The 23,024-nt window shown below is 30.5% G+C and overlaps 1 protein-coding gene across 4 annotated transcripts in view; it reads right to left on the bottom strand.

Annotated features, from left to right (window-relative positions):
* Window positions 1–23,024, bottom strand: part of LOC140055291 (protein still life, isoforms C/SIF type 2-like) — an 87,419-nt gene that overhangs the window by 49,951 nt on the left and 14,444 nt on the right. For 2 of the 4 annotated variants that reach the window (XM_072100590.1, XM_072100591.1), the window contains exon 4: window positions 6,647–6,823. The exons of 1 other annotated variant lie outside the window; for it this stretch is intronic. In XM_072100590.1, the coding sequence (XP_071956691.1) occupies window positions 6,647–6,774 (128 nt within the window). In that variant the 5' untranslated portion in view covers window positions 6,775–6,823. Of the gene's footprint in view, window positions 1–6,323; window positions 6,824–23,024 lie in introns of those variants that run through there. One more of the 4 variants, XM_072100592.1, reaches the window with a different exon arrangement.

Below are 23,024 nucleotides of genomic sequence, written 5' to 3'. Positions count from 1 at the left end.
TTTTTTAAAAAACCAGTGAAATGAATATAATCTTTGTATTAGTTATGTAATATTTTTGTGTCGATCACTGCCTTTCTATTAATATTATAACATTTACTTACACTTACAGTAATACACTTTTGTAGACTTTAAACTGTACTAACTGTAAATTATACAATTTTATGAAATTTAACAATTTTATGAATACTGCCCCCTACAGTTTGAGATTTTACTAACTTTCTAAATATATTGACTATGTTTTCATAGTACAGTATAATAATACCTGTATTCTATTAAATGTTTTTATTATCAATAAGGACTTATTTGTTTTGTGATGAAACCTTTGTTGTGAAAATATTTACAATAAATTTAAAACAGAAAGTAAATTTAATAATCTTAACATCAAAACAAACATGTACCAATCAATTATAATTGATACTAATGTAGTTTTTAACTTGTTTCTAATATGCTCTCTTTGCTCATTTGTTGTATCATCATTAGATCTACCTATCGTGCTGAAGTCCATTCTATGGAAGTGAGTAACTGTATTAAAACTACAAAATAACCTATTCAAAGTCTGATTTAATTCATCTTCATTTTTCATGTTTTTGAGGGACAATACATCTTTAAGCACTGTAATATATTACATTTTAATTAAGATCAATTGGTTCAGTAATAGATTGTTTCCATTAAAAAAACAAATTTGGGAGGTAAAGAATCATACAAAATGCAATCCAAATTCAACAAGAATCCACAGGTTCTCTCAGGAGGTATCAAATGCTATTGAATAAGTGGCCATTAAACAGGGAAGTTCAAATGTATATAAATTTATTATTACAGTAATTTTTTCCAAACCAAATGTTGATTGATTGATTGATTGATTGATTGATTGAAATTTATATTTATACTGGGTAACCTCTTCAGTCAAAGATTGGTCTCCCAGAGGGCCCAGTTGGTGATCAGTGGCTGTGATGTACTAATACACCGGGGTAACCCCCTACTCGTCTCGAAAGATGTACTAGGTTCTTTAAAGTGCACACGAGCTAGAAGTGTACACTGGACCTACGGTTTATAGTCCTTATCCGAGAAGACTCGTTCTACCACCAGAACCATGGAGTGAGTGAGCCTCGAACCCCTGCCGATGTTATGGCTACGTAACCAAATGTTTTGTATTGTAGTTTTCAGTTACACACTTTTGTGTGGGGGCGACATTAATTATTGTTTGACATCTATTATTGTAAAATTTTAAATTAAAAAACATAACAACTTATAAGATAAATTAAGAAGTCAGAAATTAATGAAGTAAAAAAAATCAAATAAACTTTATAGTTAGTAGTTAATTATCTAATAATAAACAATACAATTTTTAAATTTCAAATATTAATAACTTTTTATAGATAGACATGTAGAGAAATGCAAACAGACATAGAAACTGATGAATACATTAAGTAATTGTATTAATGATACAGCACACCATATTAGGCTATTCAGTATGTTAGAAATAATAACAAGAATTATTATCAAAGAGAAAATATAAAACGTGTAGCGAAAGAGACAAGCTGTTACAATCATAGAGTAATGGTGATTTGAATATAATAGAAACAAGAAGACCTGTATCATAACAAAAATGGGTTTTTTACATGTAACGAACACTGTGCAGGATATCCACAGAATACACTAAATTTATAACACACCTTGATTGTATTTTTACAATTTGATTGGTCAATTACGCATGATTTGAATAGACCTAACAAAAAAGTGATATACTGTATAATGGTGATAATTTACATGCTCTAATTCATGCTCAGCTTTCTGTTAACATTTTGAGGATTTTTGCCATGCGACGTTGTTGACTGATCGCATTGGGAAATAAACTTGTTGTAATGGCCAATATGTCTCTACCATCTTCTCACAATATGTGTTGTTTGCACCCATTTACAAATTCTACAAATGCCACTAAATTTAAATTATATTTAAATTAACATCATAATATTGTAATTCTTCAATTAGCACATATTTAATACAACCTATTCTCTCATCATTATTTACTGGTATACCAGTACTTATTTTTGTATATTTTAGATTTATTTAGTGGTATGTTTCTCTTATACAAATGTTACTTTAACTGGTACCGGTATATACGAAGTTAGCAGGTATTTGATATTCATTGATTTTTACAGTTGGTAGGAGCGGGTCTAACGTCTTGAAATTCATTTGTACAGTATATTTTTATGCATCAGTCACGCAAATCAAGCAGAAAAAAATGGTTATTACTACTATACATATAGTTTCAAACAGAATTTACAGGACAACATCGATACTTTGGAAGAATCATTTTCAATAAAATTATCTATTTTTTGTCTTCTTAAAATCCTGTCCTGAAATGTTTACTCTATTTGTTTATTGTAGATTAAGTTTGTTTCAAAATTATTAATAAACAAGATATTAAAACCAAATTGATAATGAAATAGTCGTGCATCATTCCATAAAGGAACGCAAAACAATATAATAATCAATCCTTTGTTTTTTAAATTGTTTGTTTTATTGACATTTATTGTTGGCAATAATAATAAATAACAATAATAAAGTGTTGTTTTATATAATGAATTCATTGTTCTATCTAGAAAAACAAATTTTAGATTTATTAGGTAGAATTGTCTCTGCATGAACCTATTATAGTTTTAATTAAGGTCTGTGGTTTCTGTAACAATTTCTTGGAAATACACAGTTGTTTATAATTATTAGCATTTTGTCTTTGTTTATTTAAAGCAGGGAACAGATTTAATAACTACAGTATTTCTTACAATAACATGTCTCATAGTACCACCTTCTTTAAACAATAAACTCAATGTGTATATTCTGTTAGTGTTAAAACAGTGAATGCTTGTACTGTACCACAAAACAAATGCATAAATTAAATCACATGGGGGTGGATTTTTGATCTTTCAGTTAACCCTTCACTTCAAAAGCTCAAATACAAAGGTCATAAAGGGTCAAATGAACATTTTCCTTCAAACAAAATGTTTATAATTTATTATTTTGATAATTTATTATTTTAAAAATAAGAAAACATGGTAACACTATGAACAGAGACGACGGCGGTTTGGAACTCCCAAAATTGTACAACAACTTACTAAAGAGGAGGCCCCGACAATCCCATTTGGGAAAACCTGAACGATCTATAGATGGCACTATACCATATACGAGATCTAATGGTAACAAGTCCAAGTCACAGAGACTCACTCATGATTAAGCTGCGTCGTTGACCAGCGAAAGCTAGAGTAAAAAACGTAAGTTTACGAATTTTATTCGACTTTGGATCATCCAAAAGAAAATTTACTTAAAATATTATTTTGAAGATATTTATTGTTTTTGCATTCAATATTAATGATTCAAAATGAAACTTTTCCACAACAGAATGTTAATGTATTAATTAGGAATTATGTGACTTTATTTTTTAGCCAATAAATTACATTACTTCTTATAAAATACATGCACATTTCAGTGTTTATATGTTCTTCTATTATTTGCAATTACTTCAAAAGGCATATTAACTTAAAAATGGAAAAATGGGTAGAAAAACAATATACATACAAGACTAACAATTCTTGATAAATAATTGTGTTAGATGAATTTAGGTGTTAGATAACTGTTATGGGTCTCTCTTCCTAAATGTTCTTATGGTAGGTACCACAGATGGCATGATATAATACTTGTTTGTTTACTTGAAATTGTTATTATATGTACAGTACAGTACTGTATAATATAATTTAAATAAGTTAGTGGGTTCTGTATCGCAAAAATAAACAAATTCAGAGAAACAATTACGAATCAGAAAGCAAATTGTTATGAAATTACAGAACAAAATACATTGAAATTAATGATTGAAATAAAAAGGAATGTTAGTTAGAATAATAAGTTGTTGTTATTGAAGAAGAGTGTCAGTCAATAATATATTGATTAGTATTCTAGTATCACCTGGATCAATACAAAGTTATAAAGATGAAATACTAAAACAGTTAATCAATAAAATACAATAGACAAATTAAATGTAAGAGATAATTTATAGATGTTAGTGGCTTGTATTTGTGGATACAAAAGCAGAAAACAAATATTTATATTATTTTTTATAATAATTAAAACTTGAACATACTTAATTGTCCTATAAATGCAATCAAAAGATGACCATGAAATAAAAAGAAAATTATCACTTTTATTAAGAAACAAAAAAGAAATTTAAATGTGATACTTTTATCAAAAAATGATGTGTAAATAAAACAAAAAGTTAGATGGAAAATGAAAAGATAAACATCTTTTCATCAATTATGAATAAACAATGATAATAATAAAGTCAATATAAACATGATTTTAGCAGTGAGAATGAAAATGAAACAAACAGTTTAAGCTGACCTATGACTGTAAACATTAAAATTCAAAAGTATTATTTTTCATTTATAATTCTTTACTTTTACTATAATATATAGTGAGCCCTCTTGAAATTACAATCAGAATCATTCCCAAATAAAATAATACATAGATTATGTAATTCATTGGAAAAAAGCACCACCTATCCTGTTTAGTCAGCGCTTGTTACAAGTTAAACATACAATTATTTTACTAGTTAGAAATAGAAAAGATAAGAAATGAGAGACATCAGACAATACAGCGATCACAAAACATACAAAGCATTAAGCCCCTCAAATTAAAGAACATTTTATTAAAAGTGAAATATAGAATTTGGGGTAGTACATTATGAGATGTACAAAATAAAATGGGTGTGCCATACTTTCAGGAAACCGGTGGCTGAAGTGTTAATATTAAGCTTTAAAATAACATAATCTATAGCCATGCCACTGCCATAAAACCTGCTTTTTAATTTCATGGATAAATACTTTAAACCGTAGCTTAATGAATATAATCTGTCTGACCACACCCATAAGCGATATAATGATTACAATTAGATGACCACTATGTTCATGAAAAGGTTAATTGGATGCATCACACAAAAACAACACATACATTGAGAAAAATACATACAGTACAACATACATGCAACACAAATCTACAATCAAACATTTAATCAAACATATTTATTCCTGATTAATTAAAGAATATATTGGTAGTTTGTAGTTTACGCGATGATTTAATGAAAAGAAATTAAGATGGTAGTATATTCTCAAATTTAACATCATGGTTGTTGGACTATTCTATTAACTAGGAGCAATGTTCAGGGACCATTTAACATTTTTGCATTGTAGCTCTTAATCAGAAGTGTATAGGCAATTTTCTATTTATCCAGGTAAGCTATAGGCACCAAAAAGACATTAAAATTTAAGCATATTTTGTTTCATATTTTACATTCCTTTGACAGCATTACCTCATACCAGGAAATAATTAAATATAAAATTGTTTGCTGATTAAACTATCTTTCATTTCATAAAGTGCAGTGTTTTGTTTCATCAACATATCAATGAAATATGTTTTTCTAGTCATTACTCATTGTTCAGATAGTTCTGTTAATCTCATTAAACTTGTTGCAAGTGTGAACAGTACTGGTGTATTCATTACGATTTCAGGAAATTTCCTCAAATTATAAAGGATTAATATTCTTATTCGTTGCTTCAATATTATTAATCCAGGATAATTTCATATTCATATCATATTGATGATACTATTCATCCTACTGCATTTATTACGCCCACTTATTATTATATTATTACATCTATATTGTTACTTACATCATTTCTTTAAAGGCAGTAAAAGGTCAAGTAAATACATTGGTTATTTTCACATCTCCGCCATTGTCAAATTTTGGAGCCTCCAGATATTTTTACTATTACCGTAATTAGTACTTTATTACAAATAATGTTCATATTAAATTGGAACTGGTTTCAATTTCTTTTTTATATATTGAAGTCATAATAACAAAAAGTAGAGCAGTTGTTTTTTTTTTAAATTAATTAAATATCGCTATTTTTAATTGTCAAAAAATAGCTAATAGCAAATAAAAATGTCCAACCTCCAATGTGAAACTAATAGTTTTATTTTTAAATTGAGATTATAATTGGGGCATTTATATCAGAATTGAGACCATCACTCCCGTTTGGTATAATTGAAAATTAAAATTTTGAAAAATTATTAGTACCAGGCCATTCAAATAAATATTTTTTACTGGGTTTTATTTTAATTTTCTCTGTGTTTTAATTAATAATTTTTAAATTATAAAAAAGAAAAATTGAGTTATTATTTTTATACAGTAATTTAATATAGTAAAATTCAATGTTGTTACCTTATAACAAAATCAAAATCTGGAAAATCTTGAGTGTATTTCGTTCCTAGCTTACCTGGATAAACCAACAATATTCTTGTTGGTTTGTGTATTCAGTTTATGAAATGAATCTTTCAATAAAGTCAGTACTTTATTCATGTTAAAAGAGTGGTCAAAACCATATAGATTATCTGATAAAACTCATAGAAAGTTGTCAGCCTTTTGCCATTTTGACTGTATATGTCTTGATTGCAGTTTCATAAAACACAAAAGACAACAAACAATGATTGTTAGTAAGAAATATAAACAAAGAAAATGAAGGTGTTAATAGGAATAGTGCAATGTTAGTGCATTCAAATGATGTAAACACAAGTCAATAATCAGGCATTAGGAACTCACAGATCATTGTCATCTATTTCAAAATCTTCATGCTTATTACGGCGGTTCTTGATCTTGCGTTGACTAATCCTTCTAACAATACCTTTGCGACTGACAGAATCTCGCAAACCTTTTAGTTTGTTGAACATTCTTGTTTTAGGTTTTATGATACATACATGCTAAAGAATTCTGGATTATCTGTAGAAGGGAAGATGTAAACGGAGCACATGAAGAACACAGTAAACATAGAGAATAATACAAGTTAATGACACAACAACAAGCAATAAGTTGTAAACATACTCCGCCCAACACAAGAAAATTAATCTATGAATCACTTGTATTCTATAAATTACTGTACAATAATTGCATTATTTTCTTGTGTATGGAAGGGAGTGACATATTTAGATAGAGGAAACACAAACATCACTGTACTGACAAGTAATACCAGAAGATCCAACTGAATAATTTCAGATAAATTAAAATAAGGATAACTCCGAATAAAAAGAAATAAATTAAATATTTTTTTATTTGATCATATTTGGATTCTTTGTGTGTTCTGTTTTTGTGACTGATGACTTACCCTTGTTTTATCTTATCTAAATCAGTGGATCTTGCTTTATTTGAGATTTAAAATCTTAAAAAAGGTGTTTTTGTTTGTGGGGAGGGGAGTCAAACAATTTTAGGGTGGGGAATCTGTGATTCAGGTAAAGGTTGCATCCCACTTTAGATGTAACGTAAGAGCACACAACGCAATTGAGTTGGCCAATCACAAGCGACAATCTGTATGATTCTTCAGTTTGTGATTGGTCAAATTACTGCGTTGTGCTTCACCCTTACATTGCCTCCTAGTGGGCTAGGCTTTAGCATTAAATACATCATGTACTTATTGTACATTCGATTGTCTACCCTTGTCAGTAAAGTGAATTTACTCATTGTGACCATCTTTCTAAATTTGCCTTAAGATATAATGTTGTAGTATATGTTATTGCATGCCTATATAATTCAGTCATAAATCCATAGTAAATTACAAGACAGTCTAATAATATGTAAGAAGAAGTTCAAATGAGGATTGATTACATTAAATTCGCATGCAGATGTACATTCTATAAATAATCAAACACTTAGTACAACAACTCAATGAGAGAAAAACATGTTTTGCATCAGTTGGCACATCGCCAAAGAACGACAGGTAAAAAAGCTATACATTAATTGGCACATTGCCAAAGACAGTTAAGGAATTACAAGAGCAATTACAGCCATAGTTTATTGTAATTTATCATTGCAATGTAATTAAATTAATGATTAATATTGAAGAACCTGTCAGAAAAAATCAAATTATTGATAAAAATGATATCAAAATAATGACAAAATCACAAATAGAAAACACCCTATAAAAATGAATATGGATCATATCTCCTCAATTTTTATATTTGTTGACTGTTCTTTCAATCGTTCCATTTTTTTTTCTGTTTAAGCCACCATCATCCATCATAAGTCATTATATTTTTGTTTTTTAATGAAAGCATCATATCAAAACCCAAACTACACTGTACATATCGTTGATGCATGATTTTTATCAAAAACTTACTCAAATTGAGATGATAAAGACTTCATAGGTTTTATTATATATATCATGCTTTTATTCTAACTTTAGATGGCCTTTTTAATTAGAGATATTCTAGCAAACTATTATTTTATGAGACATCATGAAACACAAGGCACTCACTCACAAATCTACAAATTTAACTAAAATGATCAACAACCTACTGTATTTTCTGAAATGTTGATGATATTCATACCCACATGATTTAAGAAAACATTTTTAGGTACAATTAATTATTCCTCTGTAGCCTAAATGATGTAAATTTATTCACTTATTCATTTTTAAACTGGTAGAAAAAAACACAAGCTTTCAAATTTAATCTCCTATTTTCAGTGATATCACATTTAGATTGCCATTATTCTACCTGTTTTCCAGGGTTATAATTGATTTTGCAAGACATACAAGTGAATGTGTCAATCACTATTAATGTTAGACAGAATATTGCTGGGAACAGTGTTTTGATCTTTCATATTTAAGGGTTAAAGCAGGATATAACCTTATACTTCATTTGACCTGTATGATATAGTTTACCTGGTTTTTGCAAAGGAACTATTAAATGAAACAAAAAATGATTCAATAGAATTATAACTGAATCAGTATTTTCAGTATACAAATAATGATTTTGTGAAAAACTGCTCTAAAGAAATCAGTTTAAAAATCAAAGGGTTCGGTTTTTTAAAATAAAAAAACGTGATCAGTTCTATTCTGATACTTTGTGAGGACCAATTTCTATTAGAAAGAATTTACATTGTTTTTAAAATAAGGTTTTAAATCTGTTATTTCTGACTTGAGTAGAGTTGTTAAAATTTAAAATAATTAATTATATAAATAATTATGAATGCTTTTGATACATTCCTACAAAAAAAAAATTATATTCTAATTTATTATAAAAGGAAACTGAAGGTGAATATAATATTGTATGATACTACAGTTTTTCCGTGAAGTAAATTCTGTTCTACATTGTGAGATTTGCTTTTCGAAATTAAGCATGATCATTATTAAATAGCTGAATATAAATTTTCCCTTGGTACCAGTTTATAATTATATTATCTTAAACTGTAATAGATCTAACGAGATGGAAAGTTGTACTAATTAATTTTGAGACAAAGACAATAAATGTTGGTTTTGCAAAGCAATTAGTGATACGGCTTGATGCAAGATACAGCCTGAGGTATCAATCCTTTGTTCACATCCCAATAGGCACCAGTCACTAATCACCTCCAACTCTCACAATCACTTTCTCTCCCAACTTCAATTTATACTGACCTAGATTTTCCTGGTATGCCCAGGGGCTGGTGATTTATGCAAATCATCACAGAATGTTTTTCTGCAGACCTTACTCCGTACTTAATCGATAATCATTCAGATAACTGTTGACTCCTAATTTGAATCGTAATTAGTCTGGGAGGGTAGACATCTGCTATTGTTAAGTTATAATTAATATTTGCCATTTAAAAAATATATTTTATGTACAACCTTCAATTTGTGTGGGCACAAAAAGTCCAGATCAACTACAGAAGGTTGTTCTTGTTTGAATTGAAAATATTCTCAGAAAAGTATGAATGTACTTTATTGGGGATAGGGAAATAATTATGTCCCTGTCCAACCTTATAATCAGCATGTATGATATTAAAGTTCATCAACCTCTTGGTTCTAGGCAGTAATCTTTTTCCTGGCTGTAGCATATTACTCGTAGTCAGAAAAGTACCAACTACAAATGTATAACAAGACTTTGTTTGAAGAAATGGATTCTGTTGTCATTTTGTTATAGATTGAAAATGCTCTCGCATGTATTGATATGTAGCCTCTTGTTATTTAAGACATTAATCATCAGTCACAACTAGAACTTTTAACTAGTGCGTTCTTCGAAATGAATTACTATACATCCTAACGAAAATGAGTTTCCGACTGCAATTTCCTTTTGCAGTCACATCAGTGAGAATCAGAACAATTTAATTGTACATTATACTACCATTTTTCCTTCCACATTCTAATTATGCAAATGATGACACCATTAACGATTTTGGCTCCAAGTGTTATCAGTATCTTTTTTTGAAGTCAGTTTCTACTGCATAATACCAAATAGCCATATAAAGATATGGCATTACTGCTAAGTGTGTGATCTCACTATAACCGTTCAATTTGATATTAGTGGTCCATACCCCAAATATTTTGAATTGACGATACACAGAGAAGAGCAATGTTTCTATCATTTTAACATTTCTGTATGTAATGTTTCTTTAAACTGATGTATATAACGTTTGATTTCCTGCAGTCATTCATAAGCATTGACACATGATGGCTTTGATTTTGAGCTTAGAAATCTACTGCTGGAGCTCGGTATGGTGCTCTTATGTCTTTATACAGTAGTACTGTAGTTATAGAATATCAAACGTTGACTGAAATGATTTGTCATTGCTGTGTATAGCATTCTTGAAATACACACACAGACAATTATTAGCTATAATTGGCTGTAATTCACAAGGTTGTCTAAATTCATCTAATCTAATCCCATTAATTTTAGATGATAATACAATTATCTAATATGTTTTAAAGTGTAAACCTATTTCCTATCAAATTTGTTATCTAATCAATGAGTTATTAGGCAAGTAAACACTTGATTGTTTTAAGTGCAGGGTAAGACACGACTTCCTAAGTGAGTAACGACAAGTTCTCAGCTGTCCGTGAGGTTATCAAGATGGTTATGCTGAGCAAAATAAGGGGAGGAGATGATCAACACGAACGATCAATTACACATCAAACAGGAATGTGATCACTATGACATTGAGCTAATATGAAGTAACTGTATTGTACGCTAATTTGATTACACCAGTGTAATAATAATAATAGTACATCACTGAAAATAAAATATAAATGTTATGGTTAAGCATTTTGAGCCCCTTTTACAGAGTTGCAATATAAAATAAATAAGGAACAAAGTTCCTCAACTCTGGATACTAGGTAAAATAACAATGGGGTCTTGAGTTTGATCTGTGCGAAAGAGGTTTGGGTTATTAACGCTATAATGCTTGCTTATGTACTGATACATACAAATAGTATGAAACCAATCTTTCACCTTTTGTTAAGACCCCTTTCAGACACAGAAGGGTAACATTTAAAAGGTTTAAAGGGATTCGATTAGGTTCAAAGGAGAACTCATAAATGAAAAAATGCGAACTAAAAATAAAAACATTTTATTTACTGCATTTAAAAAAAAATAATATTCTAATGTACGCCTTGGACTACTAGCCTTCCAAATTTCTCCAGGAGCATCCCTAATTTTCATCCAATCTAACGATCAAATTTTGGTTAAATAAACCAATGTTTACTGTTTAAATTTTCCAGATACATAATTACATCCAATTGCTAGAATGCACGACACAACGATTGCACAAGGTATTTTGCAAAAAATCTGTTAAAACGCATAAAATTCTTTAAACCTCTCGATATTGTAAATTTGGGGTTGAAATTATAACACAGTATCAACCTGGAATGCATTAAGTAAAAGTAATAAACATGGTTCAACAAGATAAACAAGTATCATTCTGAACATATCCATTTCATATCTATTTTAATCTTACCATCTTTAGTGTAGCTTCAGGAAATGGATTCAATTCCAATTACTGATGCGTTCCAATCTTTAAATTCTCTGCAAAATACTTTATATACGACAGAAGTATTTACTCCAAGTCAAAATTTCTTGTTGATTTAATTGATCATGATTTGTTCGTCTATCTGAAACTGTAACCCTCTATTAAATGCGCATCATTTTAAAAAACTATGAATTAATCTTAAGTAATATAGATAAAGCCAGTTTAAAACCTAATATAAAATTTATCTTATCCCCTGTAAAATAAATTCAGTAAATTTGCACATGTGAAAAACCAATTTAATGCCTTTTAATTAAAAGATTTCTTTGGTGCAAAAAGGACAATTTTGAATAGCAAACTATAGCTAACATTAACAAATAATAAGATCTAATCCAGATGGAAGATTTTCCTCTACAGTAGTAGGTTTTAAATGTTATTATGATCAGTATTCCTTCCATCATTATCTGATATACAGTTGTAATAAAAATGTACAATGGCTCATAAAATTCTGTGGTATATCATGCATTAATTGAGACAATAAGACATTTTCAGTGGTATTGGATTTTATAGCTCTTTATCTTTAATCTGTTAAAAGCAAAGCTAATTGGGTCACTCAGTATAAACTGCAGTAAAGATACTTCACAAATATATCAACAATACCAAACAAAAATACTGTAAAAAGACAAATATGTACCAAACAACAAAAAGAACGTCAAAAATATATCAATTAATTTATAGCATTTTGACTAAACGAAACGTGGTCCAGAGCAGAGAATTCACATGGCCAGAACAGTATTGCCTTTTGTACCCGTATACGAAGTGTAAATTGCATGTTTGATTGCACCTCATGCATTGTCATATCGCCTATTTTAAAGCCCGCTGTTAGCTAACCCCAAAAACATGACCCAATTTTATGTCTAAAGGGTAGGCTTCAATTTAAGTGAGTATGGTAATAAACGGAAAAGAAAGCTGCAATCATAGACTATTATTGATTTATGTCCACTGAAAAGAAATGTGCATGTACTCAAAAACAGGATAATGAAGACTATAAGGAGTAATGAAGACATTAGTAAGAATGAGAGACTAGACATGAACCGAGATAATGTCAAAACTTATTTACTGTATTCTATTCTGAAGTTCTATTGCAATACTCAGAAGTACTGTAATACTCTTATGCCCTTTTCACATCTGCATACATTGTTATAGTGAACAGGTACTAACACTGCATAGAAAAGGTATACCTCAAAAAGTAACTTGTAACTTGTTGTAACCAGGTTTGATGTCCCGATGTTTTTACACACGCATACACGAACTGAAAAATCTCGGGAGAAAGCTTAGTTGTGCGCTATTTGATTACTATATGATTGGTCAGTTTAATACAAGCGCAGTAACAACTCGGAACATGTTGCGAAAAAAATAAAACTCTTGTAGGTGGTCCCTTGTGAAATCTTGGGAGATTTTCCTGAAAATTGTCGACACACACAAACCTGGTTACAACTTGTTACTCTTTGAGGAGCAGTGAAAAGGGTATTAGTCTTAAAGACACCTTCCCTACGTTTTTTAGATCTACTTTGAGATCACAAACTATATTTAATGTAAAAATAATACTATATGGTTCTATTGCGATAACTTTTTTCGTCTTTAAATAGTTAAAAATGTGAAAAATAAGTCGATTCTAATAATTATAACGGCCCGCTATAAATCCCAAAATGCATTGCTCGCGGATTGATATTTTTGTTTTTCTTCTGTAATTCACCCAGGTTTCGATCGAACGTGAGGCCAAAACAAATGGAAGACTCCTAACTTTTAAGCGAAAATACTGGGTTTTCCCCAATTTGTATCAACGGAGTCTGGCAAAAATAGAAAGACAATTAATGCAGCAACTATACAACGTCAGGCTAGGTATATAGCGTATGATGTTCGTGTGTTACTGATGTTTACCAGCTAGGCCTACAAAACTAAGCCTAGCTAGGCTAGGCCTAAAGACCGTCCACGAGAGGTCAGTCGCCGCGAGCTATGTACTTAGGGTATTGCATTGTTTCTCTCTTTTTATCATAATTTACCATAAAAAACGTACTTAAGACAAGGAATGACCTGGTTTAATGTTTTTAAAGTAATATATGTATTATTTGTAGGGAAGGTGTCTTTAATTATTGAACAACAGCTCACTCACTGTATGATGGTGATTTTCTGTTTTCTTTTTTTTGTGCTTCCTATGATGTTTCAATTCAGTTCTAGGGTCTTGCATGGTTTACATTATTGTCAACAAATGACTTTAGAAATTCATAATATTTATAATTCACACCATTTATTATTAATACTTTTTTCAGTAGCACCCAGCTGTTTTGACAAACTTATCAATACTAGATATTCAATGTCTGATGTGAAATTGATAATACTAATTTAATTTCCTTCAGTTTCTTCCGTATTACAATAGCATATGCAAACACAATTGCCTTTGTTAAACTGTATTTCGTTTTCAAGTTTGTACTGTATATGATCAGAACTACAGCTGATTATCAAACCACTGGATTAAGTCCAGTGCAAATGAAAGTAGATCAATACTTGTATTAAATGAATCAAAAACTATATAATCCAATGAACAAGGTCATGTACAGACAATACCAGCGGCTGGTGTATAAGTCCAAGGGAATATACCTTTACCAAATAACAATGGTCATCTTAATACTATTCTCAAATTAATTGTTTTGTATACATTTTCCAATTGGCTTTTAAATGAATATTTTATAGGGCTTCTTCTCAAGTCAGATGTATACTAATGTACCCTCCTGAAATCAAGTCAGTAAATAACAATTAAATTAATGCAAATTTTAGAGGGCTTCTTTTCAAGCAAGATGTATACTAATGTACCCTCCTGAAATCAAGTCAATAAATAACAATTAAATTAATGCAAATTTTATAATATAACAGTTAATTTTTCTCCCTCTCCTCACTTCCCCACCCCAAATGTTATGATTAATTAAAAATTACATGATTATTTTAAATTACAGAAAAGGTTTTATAAAAATGAAACTGCTAAAAAAATCAAAAATTCATTGATACCATTGGCTGACCATGTGCCTGTCTATTACACGGATGCTTAAGAACAGAACGGATTAGTTCAGGAAAAGACTAGATTAAATCAGAGATGTGATCTTGGAATGGCAACAAACACTTATTCTAAAAAACTAAAAAAGTAACAGTTTGAAATTAGTTTCTTTTCAAAACTCCACAAATTCTACAGTTTACCATACTACCATGAAAAACTGTGGTAAAACTTGCACAGAAACTTAATATCAGGACGTGAAAGACGTACCAAATATGAAATTTACAAAAAAATACCCGTATACTCCCAATAGGATGCGGTTTACACAGTGATACCAATAGGAGTGGCGGCCTCGTCCTATTGAATAGTGTATTATTATTATGTAAAAGTGGTCAATATATGCACCACACTTAACAGTGGAAACTCTCTGATAAACATCCTAAACCTCAATGGTCACTTTATGTTTAATATACGCCAAAGTTAAGTCCCAAGTACAAAAACAAATTCAGTAACCAACAGTCATGGGAAATTCCCTAATTTATCTAAGGTGTTTGATACACCTGAAAGACACCACAAGAAAATAATAAGTCTAAAGCTTTGAACCAACACATTACAATTGAATGGACCAGGTTTAGTTAACCACTTAGCTACTTGATAGGTTACATTGTGATGGCTAGGTATAGTACATTAAATACTTCTTTTACACCTGTTTATGATGAGTCATTTAACAAAATTAATCAACTAATAATTTTGATAAGTCTATGCCATAATTTGATTTATGATCAGTTGTATAATAAGCATAGCATAGCACAGTAAGTCCCATGAAATAGTCAACATTAATGTTAATCCATATTCTGAGTTAAAAATCTACAGAAATATGGAATACTACAAGTACAAGATCATGGTTCTGAAATGATGAAACTCATCCAAATGGGGACGTCAAGACAAAGTATTTTACAATTGGGCTTTTTATTTTATGTTGACAGAGCATGAACAATAGATCGACAATTAAATAATTGTTCAAAAGCAGGTATCATTTTGAATACTGTAGTTAGAAGATTCTGTTATACCGTTTTATCAGCAGAAGTTTGAGGGTTAATAATTACCAAAGCAAAGTTCAACTAATTCTTTTAGTAAACATTTTTAAAAGTTAGGAGTAGGACACAACATAAATCTACTGAACATGAAAGATAAATTGTTGTACACTCTTGTTATTCTGTATTATAAAGTGCTTGCTCATATCCTATTCCACATCTTCAAAATATTATGCAAATTATACTGTACTCAGTATGACAAACAGCTTACAAATAAATATTTAACATTCAGGATGTTTAATTTTTTTAACAAAGCATGGATTAGTATACTTACTACAGTATATGTCATGATCAGGGAAATCTTAGAATGACAGATTTTTGAATTAAAAATATTGCTCGGTAAGATGAATTTCATCTTAACGCTTCCTCCAGCTAGAGAATCAATTACCAGATTCGATCCATTTCACACGGACAGAATTATAAAAGCAAAGCATCTGACATGCAATTTTCAATTTCCTTTACCTTTCCAGTCCAACCATTTTACACAAATGAATATCATCTTGTACAGTCGTAGTATTTAACAAAGAAAATCTACACTACAAACAAATAGTCAATTAGATTATATACAGCATTGTAATTGATTATTAATAATATAAAGGTAGCAATCGTGCAGAATTTAACCAACAAACAATGAGAAATTAACAATGAGAACTAGCAATAAATACCAGAAATATGTATTTTGCCAAAGATGATGGATATTACTCTTGTTGAACAACAAATATAATAGTTAATATTAATATTATTTCTAATTTGGCCACGAAGGTACAACACAAATGGCACTACAGTGTAGTTTTGTATGTTATATTTATTCTAACATTTTTACCATTGAAATGTGAAAATAATAATTATATAATTTGGTGACAAGTAATCCACCATTGCGATTATGTTTATAACTAAATTAAAAAAAGTAGTGTCATTTTTAAAGATCAGAGAGCTTAAGGATATTAGATGTTAATCTATATTAATGTTCTTCTCCCCTAAGGGACACACCCATCCACTAAAGACAATTTTCTATATCTACCTGTACAGTATGATAGAGGCAGTATGAAGCTAGTCCGAGGTAACTCAATCTTACAAGATCTACCAGATCTCACATTGTTTACTGATTGAAGGAACAAACTTCTCTATTTAGTAATTTACTTTAGTTGCAATTTCAAAAAATAAAAAAACGAAACTCAATAGCTGGGAAAGTAGGAACAATAGGCATGTTGTAACTTATAAGTGGCATCCATAATTGAAGCGTATTTAATAATAATGACATGACATACATTTCCAAAATATACTGTATTTTAAAAATGTATTATATTATGTACATAATGAAGTGTGGATAAGTTTATGGTTATTTGTATACATGATCATAACACTATGTATAATGGTTAAAATAGAGAAGTGTAAAAATCAGAAAATAACAAAAAAAGATAAAAATGGAAATTTAACGTACGAAAATGAAATATGAATAGAGTATACTCATGAAAGATTGAGTGAATAAAGGTGGAGGCAACCACAAAAGAGAAAAAAAATTAATATACTACAAGAGAGAAAGTGTACATATAAATCTTTGCTACTGCTTACATCCATACATGGGATATCAAAATGGCCGGAATTGTACTGGAAAAGTTATTTAAACTACATTTAAACTAACTCTAGAGAGGGGTTACGGATTGTCCGGGGACAGGCATATCTCTTGGTATAGTAAAGTAATAAGAAATTTTAAGAAAATATTTTTTTTTAATGTACAGTATTTCAATTTATTTTAGATCAGTTTTTTTTTGTAATTCTTTCAACAAGCTAACCATTTCTAAAGTTTTATGAACACTACCAAACCAGCAAATATTCAAAATCTCATTCACACAGTATGGTGTCAAGCTTTTATTATTCATTTGAAACTGAAATAATCGTTTTATGTCAATAAATGTACAGTGACGCTAGATCAATGTAAAGGTACTATTGAGTAAACAAATCAAACCATTAAACTTACCGGTCACCAGAGTGCATTGTACAGAAACTATGACAAGAAAACCAAAACTCAAAACATGAATAAAGCCTTCTCTCTATGAAGCTTTCCACAACTAATTATCTACTGTAAAAAAAATCTCAACATTTTGCTATGTAAAATAAAAATATCAGCATAAATATATTCACTTGTTTTCTCATAAATATTAACCGAGCATCTGATATTTGATGAGAATGTCAAAAAGACTAAGACCGTGAAATCCCTTTTGTTGAGGTTCAATTGTTAAGAATCATTGAACAGAAATATATCTATTGTTTACGATCTTGACTGGATCATAAATGATGCGTACGTTTGTATTCAAAAACATGCTGGTGGGTTTGGGATGACCTATTTTTATGTCATGGAGATTCAATGAATGTAGATCAAGGATTAAAATTCCCAAACTAATAGTATAGGCCTATTGATCCTATAAAATTACACTTTTCTGATAAATCACAATGGATAATGGACAGAAACAGAGAAATTCTCAACAAAAATAAATATTTTGTTTAAGAGTATGAGACTGAGAGAAAGTCAATCAAAAAAACTTTTAAAAAGGGGAGAAAATCCAGCACACTGTGCACATCTGTGACCATCTAAACACTGTGCAAAAGAACTGTGAACATAAAGGCACTGTGCAGATAGCACTGCAAACTTCTATGCAATACAGTTATTTATAGCACTGTACAAATAGTCACATAGCACTGTGCACATAAAACTGGGGTGTCACGAAAGCTCAGACCACGAAAGCTCAAACCCCCTAAGACCTAAGATCACGAAAGCTAAGACCCAACACCTAAGATTACAAATACTAAGATATACTACAGCTTAAAAACAATACTTGTTTATCCATACATAATTTTAAACACAGTAGGTTTCATTTATTACCATAAATATAATTTAATACTACCGCAAAACATAGATAAACTCACATTATTTTCGCCCGTTGAGTAAATGTATATTTTTTCTTTACAACAAACAAACTTGACGGGTTGTTTGTTGGTATATATTTACTCCATTGTGTTGGTTCAGAGGATGTTTTTCTTACGCACCTGCCTTTCTTGTATTTTGACTCCAAATTTGTTGACTAACTTTATCCTGAACACCACACATTAAAATTAGGACTTATATAAGTACTTTCAGAAGGAGAAACACATAATAACAAATAAATAAATCCTTTAAATTGATGATTTTACAGATGTGTTTCTTTGTATACTGTAATGTAACTCCTCGAGCTCCCCATGCTCAATGTTTTTGTTTCTATGAAGCGCCAAAAGAGCAACAATAATAGTACAAGTATAAAAACAGAAAGAAAACGAAACAAAAAAACTTATCATGATTTTTAAATTAAAATTTATTTGCCAGTATTTATTTCTTCGTACTTGCATGATTATACTATTATCATTACAATTATAATTTTACATTGTTCCATCCACACTGTAGATGGACTCCACAGAGTTTTCAGCCCTCTATATAATTTTTGCTCTTTTGACGTTCCATAGAAACAAAAACATTGAACATGGCCCATGGGGTAGGCCTACTGTACTGTAGGCTAGTCATTTTGTGTGCGAGAAAAACGTCTGTAAAATCATCAATTTAAAAATGTATTTGTTACTTTTTATGTGATTCTTTTTCATGAAAGTGCCAATTCTAAGGTGTGGTATTCAGAATAAATGTTAGGAGTTAAAATACAAGGCAGGTGTGAAAGATAAATATTTGTAATCTTAGGTGTTGGGTCTTAGCTTTCGTGATCTTAGGTCTTAGGGGGTCTGAGCTTTCGTGGTCTGAGCTTTCGTGACACCCCATAAAACTGTGAACACCTTAAAAGTTAAAAGCACTGTGCACAAGACACATGTAAAACTAAACATCTCTCTAAATTATTATTACTGAGCACATTTAGCTCTGTTCATATAGCACTGTTCATATAGCACTATGAATGAACATCTATCAGTATCAATATGCACCTACTGTATGGTCTGTTCATATAGCACTATGAATGAACATCTATCAGTATCAATATGCACCTACAGTACTGTATGGTACGACTGTGCATATCGTTTATCACTGTGCACATAATGTATTACTACAGTATTAGCCCTGTTGTATTGTGCATCCTCAATGCCTACAAGACAAGGTTTTCTGCGTTTAAATGGTTCGTTCATGGTTGTTGAATAACAGAAGGGCACACTTTGAATTTCAAGTTTATATTATAAAATTTTATTTGTCGTGAAACATCATCTCCATAAAATTTAATCTTGAAAGGCCTCAATATCCCTGGGATTTTGGTCCTACGCAATTATGTAGCACCATGCTTCTAACTGCCAACTCAGACAGCGTCGTACAATGAGGCCCAAGAAAATGAAACATGTTTAGAGTTCTCCTGACACCTAAAAACTATGCACGACACTATCTCAAGATGACTTGTCTCGTCGTGATCAAACTCAGAGAGCACTGACAAGTCAAAAAATTTCGCCCGGGCCTCGGTGTATGATGCAGTCCGTGTTGGCCTTAAGATGACAAATGGGTTTATTAGAATAGAAACTCAGAATTCCTAAAATTGAATGTATTGGTAAACAAAAACAGGTCTGTCAAGAAAGTGAATTTAAATAGCAAAAAGCAAGGAGATTGGTCTCGTTCACACAGACTCCAAAACGGGATCCCAACAATTGCAGTCTTTTTGGGAACGCTCGATTTGGATAGTGCAATCCGGATCATTGCTAGTCAGCTAACCAGGTTAGGCTACCAAGATCAGGAACAGTAACTATTTTGACAATCAATCTTTGTTGTACAATAGGAATAATCATAGGTAAAATGAAGTTATCTTTTGTAACATATCGCAAACATATCGCAATAATAGCTAATACTGTAGTAGTATGTTATTTTCTATTTTCAGGTATACAAATTACAAAAATCAGACAAAAGTCTGACAATATTGTATTACAAATCTGATTGAAAATGACGGATCAAAAGTAGAAAAATTCACAGCAAAATCACACATAAAATGTATAACATACAGAAAGGCAGGGACAATGTGTGAACATATTAGCCTTTAGAGAGTAAAATAAATACTATTATTTAAAACTAAACATTTCTAAAGAATATTATTATTATAACAACATCTACTTACCATACATTTCTTGAACTTGTAAATTTGTTTTTAAATTTTACATACAAGTATGATCATCAATAATCTATTTGAATACCATGACCTATGACCCAATGGAGCAAGGCTATAAAGTAACTGCTTTGTAACATCCTTCCTGAATAAGTGGTAGATTTGTTAGATTTCCTTAAAATTGGAGTCAAGTTACACTAAAATTTGATAAATTTTATTCTAAAAAGTCTTTGTCTTTACTCTCAGGACTTCCAAAAAGGACTAAACAACATAATTTACCAAAATACGGTACTTAAAATTTAAAATAATTTGAAAACAATAACTAAGATGGACTATAACAGTAATAAAATGAATTAAAATTATTCTAATATTTAAAAAGCCCATCTACATTTTGCTGTGTGTTTTACAATAAAAAAAAAACGTCTGTTGGTAGGGTGCTCGGATAAAGATACGGGATGAAAAGGCACAACTGGTACTGACCAGTTAGTTCCAACTTCCTTGCTTCTACTGTGATGTGGCTTGTAGTTTGTACAACTTTTAAACCAATTTTTAGTAAACTTGGTGTTACATTTTTTTAAATTTAATAATTATGGTTGTACTGTACATTTAATGTTTTTTAAAAACTGTATAGCATTTTTGTACAGTATTGTGGGTGGAGGAAGCCCCAAGTTTAGAAATTGAAAACAGGAATGGGATTGAAAGCCAATAATCTGAGGTATAAAGTGAGCCTACAATGATGTAAAGGACAGCACACCCAGAATGAATATGCAGAAAGAAACATCTTAAAGTGATGAAACTGTATTTATTCAAATAAACGCCAGGGGAATGTATTGTTCAAGAGGGTTATTAGGGGGAGTGGGGTGTTTATTCGAGAGTGGCATTTATTTTGTTTGGTATATATGGTAACATTTATAATCAAATGATATCCCCTAGATATATACAACACAATTGCTAAAATACAGAAAAAAATGCTTGGTAAGTTGTAGATTATGGCAGTCAATGAATTGTTCTACAATGTATGAAATGCATGTGACAGGGCGTTTATTCATCAAGGGAATAAATAAACACATTGGGCAGAAATAAATGCCTTGGGCATTTATTCAAGAGGAACATTTATTAGGTGATCATTTAGAATAAAATGATCACCTATTGTTATTGTACAAAATCTTTATTATTAGGCTATCGCTCTCTGTAGAGCGAGATAGCCTATTGTTATTGTCAGAGATTTCATTTTTTCTGCTCATTTTTTGTTGGTCGCATATCTCAAAAATGGCAATAGCAGTTATGTTGTAACTTGGCCAGCAGATGCACGTATATATGTAGTTGTGCAACAAACTTTGGTTTAATGAAAATATGGTCGCGTAGCGTAACTACGCGCGATTTTCTGAAATTCTTAGATTGACTATAACTTGAAAACCAATAGCTATTTTTAAATACCACTTGACACACGTATGCTTTATGTCAAGGGTCATCTTCCTGTATCATCAGCAAAATTTTGAACATTGGTCAAATCGCGCGTACGCGCGCTTTGAAAGTTAAAAATGCTCAAAATCAATTTCTAATCAACTTTCTACACGTTTCAGGACATTTTAAGCATTTCACATTTTTCAAAAAAATTTGCGTTGCGCGCGCGCTATTGCGCACTTCGCTCGTACGCAGCCTAGAAAGCCCGTTTTTGCGTTTGATTATTGTTTTTCATAGTTTTATGATATATTTCTTTCATATTTGATGAATTATGAATGCAAAATAATAACACGTGCACGTCAAACTTTAAAAATCGTGCGCTTGAAAATTGGTAATTTTATGCAAATTTGTGTAAAAATATGCCTATTTTGAATCGATTATAGCTCTCCGGGATGTCTGGTGACCCCCAATTTTTTTAACCTAATATGTAAGCAGATATATTGTAGATATGAATTCATGCAAAATTTTTACCTCTGGGCTGTTGTGACGTCATC

Source organism: Antedon mediterranea, chromosome 7 (assembly GCF_964355755.1).
Source record: "Antedon mediterranea chromosome 7, ecAntMedi1.1, whole genome shotgun sequence".
In the NCBI taxonomy this organism is placed as follows: domain Eukaryota; kingdom Metazoa; phylum Echinodermata; class Crinoidea; order Comatulida; family Antedonidae; genus Antedon; species Antedon mediterranea.
This window is presented reverse-complemented; position numbering and strand designations above follow the sequence as displayed.